General features: G+C 35.0%; 1 protein-coding gene across 1 annotated transcript in view; it reads right to left on the bottom strand.

Annotated features, from left to right (window-relative positions):
- Window positions 1-10,624, bottom strand: part of LOC137657696 (glucose dehydrogenase [FAD, quinone]-like) — a 124,526-nt gene that overhangs the window by 12,847 nt on the left and 101,055 nt on the right. Inside the window, exons 6-7 of the mRNA XM_068392101.1 lie at window positions 7,164-7,285; window positions 1,327-1,380 (exon numbers count right to left, since the gene is read on the bottom strand). Of these exons, the coding sequence (XP_068248202.1) occupies window positions 1,327-1,380; window positions 7,164-7,285 (176 nt within the window). The remainder of the gene's footprint in view (window positions 1-1,326; window positions 1,381-7,163; window positions 7,286-10,624) is intronic.

The following is a 10,624-nucleotide window of genomic DNA, read 5'->3' as shown; positions in this document are numbered from 1 at the left end:
GGGCTTACTTCACCCGGAATCTTTGCAGCTGACTATAAAATGGCAAGATACGTTTGAATTATGTAATCATAGTTTACCTCATTTGGAGAAATTAACTTTGAATGAAAAATGGGAAGACAGGAAAAGATAGGGAAATCTAAAATGCTTTTCTTACATAAGAGTTTGTTGTTCATGTATTTACACTTCTGGTTTCAAAAAACCTTCCTACTTTTAGAATTAGTACTACAAGAATAGATTATGTTGAAAAAAATCCAACACTGATAAGGGTGCTACTATAGCGTGAGGTCTACCACACTATAGCGTGAGATCTACCTCCCGTTAGTACTATAGCGTGAGGTCTACCTCCCGTTAGTACTATAGCGTGAGGTCTACTGCTGAATTATTCGTCCCTCATAGATAAAACACATTTCATACATTTGTTTAAGCTATAAACACTTAATTTAAACATCTTAGAAATGACTTAAATAGATCATTGGATTTCTAATTACATTAAAAAAAAGGAATAAAGGTAAAAATAAACATGTTATCATATATTTCCATACATTTATTCTAGCGATACTCTCTTCGTACATCAAACATGTTATCATATATTTCCATACTTTTATTCTAGCGATACACTCTTCGTGCATCAAACATGTTATCATATATTTCCATACATTTATTCTAGCGATACATTCTTCATACATCAAACAGGTTATCATATATTTCCATACTTTTATTCTAGCGATACCCTCTTCGTGCATCAAACAGGTTATCATATATTTCCATACATTTATTCTAGCGATACATTCTTCACACATCAAACAGGTTATCATATATCTCCATACATTTATTCTAGCGATACACACTTCGTACATCTAAGAATGACACAAATAGATCTGCTTCTTGAACTGTATCCAAGAGATTGTGCTCTCTTAGAAAGGCGAGTGCTGCTTCTTCTGTCAGATTGACTCTTCTATAAAACTCCTTCAGCAACATTTTTAGTACCCTCAATCGATGATATCTCTTTTAGGCCAAGGGAAAAACTGATTTAGGAGCTGTGGGACGCTGGTCACGCGGTAGACCTCACCCTCAACCTGGGTAGGCGACATATGGCGGTAGACCTCACACTATAGTAGCACCCTGATAAGACCATTTATTATCTTTCATTAAGTGGAAGGAAAATCAAAACTATTAGACCTCAGCCTTCCTCGACCAGCCCAGCGAACGTTGAGAATTACATACTGGTCTAGTTAAACTATAAGACTCAGTCTGACGTATTCCCTTCTTCTGAACAAAGGATAAACCCATTAAAGTCTTTCTGGTTCATAAACTGATAGATCTTACCCTTCCCTTCTGCTCGAAGCGTACGCCTACTGCCCTGTTACCGTCGAACAAAATCTGGAAATGAAAGATAACAACAAAAATTATTTCTGTTTTGATGGATAAATTCTTGGGCATCTAATAATCATATACTATGTTAGATACATTTAACCTACTGTTTTCAATTTACTTATCGAGCCCATGATTTAAAGGAGATGTATCCCCAAGATTTTAAAGTACTTAAATATAAACGTAACGGCAAAATACATGCTTACAAAAATAAAAATCCTTCTTAATCTGTCAGATTTAACTTATCAAAAAAGCTGTTACATATATAAATGAAGTTATCAAGGTCTACCAATATAGAAGCTATATAGAAAATGGTAAAGTACACTCGAAAGAAAACGTATCTAAAAAAATTCCAAAGGGGGTAACTAACCAAAAAACAAGTTATCAGATCACAGTTTCCTTTGTCATTACCTCTTACGGTGCAATGGGGGCATTACGTAAGGGTCTTTGCAGCCGGCCATCGGCCCCTAACTTCACTTGCTTTATATTCTTTTATTTTACCTCATCTTTTGCTGTTTTTTTTTATCTTGCTGACCAATCTCTTCTAACGTCTACTATAAGCCCAGGGGCTCCAGCAGGGAAAATAGTCCAGTGAGGAAAGGAAACAAGGATTTTACCCTAATTGCACTGAACGCTAAATGGCATCACAAGCTCCAGTGCCAGGTGTTATAGCTCAAATCCATAGATTCCTAAATTTACTCAAAGTTATTACAATTGTGTTTAAAAGGATAATTCATTATTTCCAAAAATTAATAATTTTTTTTTTCAAATCCAGGCGACTTTTTATTTTGATGGCATCTAAAATTTTTAAAGGTTTATTGATAATGGTTCTAATTATTAAGGAACTGGTCATCGCATTAATACTTTGCTGGGGGGGGGAATTAACTTACCCTTATGATTTTACACACAGATTAACATACCATTAATCTACCTATCTATCTATCTATCTATCTATCTATCTATCGAGAGAGAGAGAGAGAGAGAGAGAGAGAGAGGAGAGAGAGAGAGAGAGAGAGAGAGAGAGAGAGAGAGAGAGAGAGAGAGAGAGAACTACTTAAATTTAGAGTTGAAATAATTAAAATATTTAATCTACAGTAACAGAAGGATTTCAGACCAGACGAATTGTGTGTAGATTTATCTTCATTGCTTATCTTTATCTTTTCTATTCTTATTCATCCTTTACATGGGTCATTTGAGCTATCCCTTTTCCTTCTGTTTTCCAATTCTTATCTATCAATTACATGATTTTTCAAGCTAACCCTCTCCTTTTAGTTTTTAAGTTCTCACTGATCACTCAATGCTCGTGACATCACGATAGTAGAATTTCCAAGGCGCTGCCTTTGATGTCTGTAGAAAATATTTGATGGTTCCTATATCCTCAAGCATCGTATGCCAGGATGAATTATTCACTAATCTTGAATGTAAATTGTACATTTGAATTTATATATGTTATTTACATCTCTGATTAATTTCGATTTTTTAATTTTCAGACAGCTATTGTACAGTATATGCCAGACAGTTTTATTTGCGGGTATATTCCGCTAGATTCGCAAGATTACTCGTAGTATTCTTTATAGATATCCTTCAAGAACTCTGCTTCTATAGAGAGATTAATCCCGATGTTCGGATCCGACATGGCACCTCGAGTTTGAGTAGACCTAGACGTCCCACGCTTCTCTACTTTCAACAGTCTGAATGCTGACACGTGAGTGATCTCTCCCTTCAGAACTGCTAATAAAATCTTTGACTACGTTGCCGAACGGACATGAAACAAGCGGAGTTCCATCATTTTACCTCAATAACATTTCGTTGAAACTTTTAAACCAGTAGAATAGCCTCAGTAGGGTTCCTCATTTGATCCTCACCGAAAAATGACACCACCAGGACAGCAGCCTAAAGACCACGTACACTGGAATCCCACTAGGCTTTTTTTTTTTTTTTTCGCCAGCAGCAAGCCGTTGCTGCCCAAAATGGAAAGCAGGAGAGCTTGTTGCTCGAGAAATAGGTTTCCCAACTGAAGGGGAAGCAGCAATCATGACGTCAGATGTAAACACACAAGATGGCGGCTGGAAATAGGACGTGCTCTTGCTTGGCAATCTTGAGCCCAACAAGCCTCAAGAGAATAAAAATCTGCTTTGTTCCTCCTGTAGTAGTTGTAGAATTTTTCAATTCACGTAATATACCGATAATACATATTACTGCAACCGTTAGAAAATTTCTGGGGGCCATGATGATATCAGCTTATCGGTTTCATTTAACTTTTTTCCAATATGGTGTTCGAACTGCGAGATCGTAGTGTGACGCTACAACACTTTCGCTCGCTATCATCGGCTGGAGGTTGGCGGAAACCTCGAGCAAGAAATGACTACTATGAGATTCAGGGCCTCTGTAACACGGTTTTTTTGGACTTTGCTCCTTATCAAAGCATCGGGTGTAGCTGAAAGTTGACATATGTATATTTTACAACCACACACAAATTTAGTCAGCATTATCAATAACCTAAACCCGATGGTTTTAATTTTTTATAGAGTAAAAATGATCCAGCCGACGCCATGGCCAGTGATACCGAGCCAAGAGTCGAAAACATTCATTACGTAAGCAATGTAAACACCTTTGGACAAAATTTTGCCCCGCCCATCCACCAGACACCCCATTCACCTTCTTCCATCTGCTCTGAAACCCATAACAGTCAAGAATGGCTAACAGGATTTGGAATTGCCCCCGTGGTTGCAAACCTGCATTTGTCTTACGACTTGCAACTTTATACAGTCATGAGAAAGCCCTTGGCCATATCTATTATAGCCTGAATAGGTAATTATTCAGTTTCTAGTTTAAATCCAATGTTTATGGTCTGATTTGTATTTAGCGTAACATGATTATAATACTTGTAATGTCATTCAGGCTTTTGAACATTTCCATTAACTATTCACTATGCCACCAAGAGAGAGAGAGAGAGAGAGAGAGAGAGAGAGAGAGAGAGAGAGAGAGAGAGAGAGAGATTGTATGTAAACAGTCTTTATATAACTTTTTTTGTTAAAATAAGATTTTTGTGCTAAAATCTCCATCAGACCAACGGATCATCCGATATAATTTTTTTTTCTTCTTCTTAGGCCGTACGAACGTGCTGGCTATGTTTTGGGCAGGACTGCATTTTGTAAATAAATCATGAATAGTTTTAGGAGTTTTATTTGTACATCTAATGGGAATCTATAGAAGTAAAGTGAACATAATTCATTTATCCTTTAAAATATTTACTACATGTAGCAAAACAAATAGTAGTAAAGATGATAATGCAATGAAGGAATGATACCATACTTTATCTTTAGCCTCAACGTCGGCAATAACATACCCAGTTGCCATAATTTGTCAGCTTAATGAAATAACCTATCATCTAATGTTAAACTTAATTTCTGAGGAGGCCATGGCTTATTGCACAGTGAAAAAACATGACAAAGACTTTATGAATGGCGGAACAATACATAGATGTGGGTGGGGTATCAGTGCTGGCGTAGTAATACTACTGTAGCAGTACTGCCGCAACAGTAGTATGCATGAATTAAACGTTTAGGCCAACTGCTGGGATCATTGAGGATCATATAGCACTTCTTACAACTACTCGAGAAATGAGTTTTTATAGCCAGAATTTGAATTTTCTGATCCAACAATGCCCTGATAGCCTTCAGTGTTATCCTGATTCATAACGAGGCCAAAGTGGGTGGAGTCTCATGAAGTCATCATTCTGACGATAATTATTGGTGAAGGTTTAAAGCGAAAATACGGTACCGGCTATCTTTTTTTTTTTTTTACAGTAAATAGGTAGGTAGATAGACAATGAATAAAAAATTGCTTGACATTGGATATAGCAGTTATCAAATCAAGCTGGTCTACTACGTTTTTGAAAATTACCAACTATTCCATACACTTTGTCAATCTGATTGTGACCTATAAAGTAGACTGTAATTTCTTAGGAAACTTATTTTGGGAGTTAGACAAATAATCGAAGTGTTTTTGTATTTATTAACATATTTTGTTCGTTTGTTCATTATGACAATTCTCAGTGGAGAGGTTTCAGAGTTCATAAAGGTGTACTGCTTTGCTTTTATTTACACTTTTGTGTTATTGTTGGCAGAGGTATAGCCTTCGTTACGTATAACCAATCATCGATCGAGAAAGAGAGAAGAAATGCCGTCATAAGTTACGTAACGAGTGCGTTCGAAACCTTTTCTCTGAGTAAGTTGGCCCGTCTTAAAAAATCGTCACTTTTACTTAATAAAGTACCAAATTTATTCAACCTACGTAATGCAGAATATAGTCAAAATTTATGTGTAGATATAATGTGCATTCTGAATAAGCGTTATATTTATGAAATTCATAGAAAAAAAGTTATTGCGAAAAAACCGTGTTACAGGGGCCCTGAATCTCATAGTAGTATGATTCTAACGACCAAAAACTTTTTCTCCTAGAATCAAAGGACTTAAGCATCATCCGCGTCTTTACGGTGCCATCAATGCAAGAGCTCCTACTTGGCTAATGAATATTTTGGTGATTTTTATCAATGTATGTCACTGGTTTTTATCTGGCTATGAACGTTTGGGTGTGCATGCAGAGTATTCTGTAACCTTTATGTCAATTTGTGTTATATTTCCTTTATTCAAGTAACCTTAACAGTCATTGTTGTCAAAGGTTATTTGTGTTATATTTATATTTTTGATAACACTAATGATCATCCAATGCCTGAAGATTAATTTAGTTTTATTTTATGTACTCTTTAACCAATCATTTTGTTCATGGAATAATCACGTGTTATATCGTTTTTGAAAACTATTCTGGTCACATTTCATTTTAATTTTGATCTTTTATATTGCTGATTAACCATTAAGTTCACGGAATAACCCCGTTTCACGTTGTTTCTGTACGTTATTCCCATTATATTTCACTTGATTCTTTTATAAAGAATTTTTTTACGAGCTACAGTTCTTTTCATCATTTAGCTTTGCACGTTTTGTCAAGTTAGACTTATAAAAATCGTGTACATTTTGTGAATAAATACACACGACAGGTTAGTGATAATTTATTTTAACTAAACACCTTTTCCTGATTTTATTTAAACCTCTGATAGTGATTATATAAAATCATCTGGATTCATGTCTCAGGGGAAATCAAAATATTCACGTCTCAAACTATCCTGAAGATTCTTTAGTTGATGAAACTCTAAATCTCAGTTGATTCAGCTTGTAAACATACGATTATATGTCTCTTACATACGTTTATTTACTGTGTCGCCGAAGTGAACTTAGAACCTCTTAACCCATACAGTAATGTAACGCTCTTGCGTTATTGTTTTTATTCTAATTATTGTTCAGCAATCTCACTTGGGGTGTGCTATCTCGTGCTAGATGTAGCACCTGAACACTGAAATGGTATTGGTACTGGCAAAGCCAATATTGAGAAACCTCTGAACTTTAAACCGATGGTGGTTTACGACCTGTACCATTGCAGTTTTCCAGTCTGTGTTGGCTTTGCAATCCTCCAAGTTTGGATTTGGATATATGCTACAGGGAGATCTTCCCGGAATTATTTCCCCCTAAATGTTTTCCCCCAAAGAGAGAGAGAGAGAGAGAGAGAGAGAGAGAGAGAGAGAGAGAGAGAGAGAGAGAGAGAGAGCACTAGCAGCTAGGTACTTCCTGAGAACATGGCGAGGTTAAAATTTATAACGGCGGTTCTCAACAACAACAACAATGATAATAATAATAATAATAATAATAATAACAATAATAATAATAACCTCTTACTTTGGTAGCCTGTGCGTTGAAAGCTACATGAAGATTGGGTCTCTGGGCAACTGGTCTGATGAAAGACACTGCAGTGGAACCTCTCAGTCCATTCCTCGTGGAGTAATCGATCACGCTGATGCCTGAAATTGAAACACTTCAGTATTCCTCTGTGATACAACAATTACGAATTTAGATAATTTTGCAGTTTTAGTTTCGTGTAGAAATAAGTAGGAGTTCGTACATGTGTTGATTAACTCGGGATGTCTGGAAATAATCAATTTTATCTGGTTTCAACATTTAATGTTATGAAAGATGATGTAAGCAGACAAAAACATATGCACTTATGTACAGTAGTTACATAGGGAGTACACACACATATACACATATACTATATATATATATATATATATATATATATATATATATATATATATATATATATATATATATATACACATGCATATATACATTATATATAGACATATATAGGCATATATATATATATATATATATATATATATATATATATATATATATATATATATATATACAGTATACATAGACATACTATATAGTGACTAAAGGGATTTAGGAAATAAAAGGTAGGTTATAATATTAACTACTGAACGTAAAAGGGAACAATCAGTGGCTGAATAAGGTAGTCTGAGAAGTGTTGATGTACAAATATTAAATATTGTAATAGGTAACCTAACGTGTACTTCAATGTTGATTGAGAAGATTAATTAGATTAATAAGACATTTACTGAATAGAGTAAAAGTATTTGACTGAACGAATTGAGTTGAGCTGCGCCTACACAGGTTGGAATTCGTCATGTTTGTACGAGCAGAAGTTAAGGGCTGATGCTGAAAATTAAAACCGATCCAAACAAGAGGGGCACTCAGTAGAGCGCAGACCTCCGCCACGGCAACTTATTTCTCGACACTGACCTTGACTGTTGACCTAAGACTTTCAAAATTGAATCACTTCCACGTCTCAACATATCAATTACTCTCTGAAAATTTCACTTCTCTATGAGTAAAATTGTGGCCAGGAAGTTGTTCTCACACAAACAGACAAACTATTCACACACAAACAAAAAGACAAACTGTTCACACACAGACAATCAGATAAACTGTTCACACAAACAAAAAGACAAACTGTTCACACACAAACAAAAAGACAAACTGTTCACACACAGACAATCATATAAACTGTTCACACAAACAAAAAGACAAACTGTTCACACACAAACAAAAAGACAAACTGTTCACACACAGACAATCAGATAAACTGTTCACACAAACAAAAAGACAAACTGTTCACACACAAACAAAAAGACAAACTGTTCACACACAGACAAACAGATAAACTGTTCACACAAACAAAAAGACAAACTGTTCACACACAAACAAAAAGACAAACTGTTCACACACAGACAAACAGATAAACTGTTCACACAAACAAAAAGACAAACTGTTCACACACAGACAATCATATAAACTGTTCACACAAACAAAAAGACAAACTGTTCACACACAAACAAAAAGACAAACTGTTCACACACAGACAATCAGATAAACTGTTCACACAAACAAAAAGACAAACTGTTCACACACAAACAAAAAGACAAACTGTTCACACACAGACAAACAGATAAACTGTTCACACAAACAAAAAGACAAACTGTTCACACACAAACAAAAAGACAAACTGTTCACACACAGACAAACAGATAAACTGTTCACACAAACAAAAAGACAAACTGTTCACACACAAACAAACAGATAAACTGTCACACAAACAAACAGACAAACTATTCACACACAAACAAACAAACAAATGATTCACACACATACAAAAAGACAAACAAATGCGAAAAACATAACCTCCTCCCAACTTCGTTGGCGGCGGTAATGACACTGTCCAGACACACTGTAGATTGATTGATTGATTAATCTAAGGTTTTCTGGCATCCTGACAGCCAAGGACACACTCTAGAATTGTGGAAGACCAGCCTTTTCTAGCTGCCGTGTCAGTGCCTACGAGAATACAATTTTAATTTGGATTTAGTGTTGTCGAGGAAGAAAGAAAATAGAGAGAAAATACAAAATAGTGACGCATTTCGAAAGTGAGGCTACTATAACAAGAGAACTACTTCATTACACCATCCTTATATAGGAGATATTTATTTTATTCTTAAAATATTCTTCCTTGTTTTCTTTCCTCACTGGGCTATTTTCCCTATTGGAGCCTCTGGACTTATAGCATTCTGCTTTTCCAACTAGGGTTGTAGTTTAGCAAATAATAATAATAATAATAATAATAATAATAACGTGAGAGAGAGAGAGAGAGAGAGAGAGAGAGAGAGAGAGAGAGAGAGAGAGAGAGAGAGAGAGAGAGAGAGAGAGTGTTTCCGTATGCCAAGGATTACACGTGGATTGATCAAGTGGTTGGGGAGACAAAAAAGACGAGTCAAAAAACAGAAAAAAAAAATTCGTTTGAAGCATTTTCACCATCACCACTAAAATTTCTGACCTCACATAATAATAATAATAATAATAATAATAATAATAATAATAATAATAATAATAATAATAATAATAATAATTGTAATGATAAAAATAATCTCGGCATAAAAACGAAAGTTGACGTGCAAGAATGCACGGAATTGACAAAAAAAAAAGAAAAAAAAGAAAGAAAAAAAAAAGGTTGAGTCCTGATAAGTTTAAAGTTGAAAAAATGGACGTGTTTCCACAGAATATAAAGAAATAAAAAAGAACGTTGACTCCTGATAAGTATAAAGTTGATAAAAACTGGACGTGTTTAAAGAAAAAAATTAACGATACGGTGCCATACAGGCATTTTCGATCATTTTTTCCTTAACATGAAAATAATTTTTTTTTATTCATACTTTTATTATGCTATTCAGGTGAGAATTTCGGCAGGAAAATAAATCATAAGTATTCTTCTTGTAACTGACACTGGGCAATTTGCTAAAAGGGCACCGAGACTAAAAAATTGCTGCTGTTATCCTTCGTTCCATGTTATATAGCAAGAGAACTACTTCCTTGCACCTAGCCTACATGAGAGAGAGAGAGAGAGAGAGAGAGAGAGAGAGAGAGAGAGAGAGAGAGAGAGAGAGAGAGAGAGAGAGAGTTTCCGTATGACAAAGATTACACGTGGATTGATCTGGTTTACTCTGAGTAAAACTGCCAAAAGAGAGAGAGAGAGAGAGAGAGAGAGAGAGAGGAGAGAGAGAGAGAGAGAGAGAGAGAGAGAGAGAGACTTTCCGTATGCCAAAGATCACACGTGGATTGATCTGGTTTACTCTGACTCTAAGAAACTGGCAATTATATTATAGTATATATATATATTATATATATATATGTATATATATAGTTATATATACACATACACACACACACACATATATATATATATAATATATATACTATATATATATATATATATATATATA

This window comes from Palaemon carinicauda, chromosome 18, assembly GCF_036898095.1.
Source record: "Palaemon carinicauda isolate YSFRI2023 chromosome 18, ASM3689809v2, whole genome shotgun sequence".
NCBI lineage: Eukaryota > Metazoa > Arthropoda > Malacostraca > Decapoda > Palaemonidae > Palaemon > Palaemon carinicauda.
The sequence above is the reverse complement of the archived record's forward strand: the minus strand, read 5'-3'. Positions and strand labels throughout refer to the sequence as shown.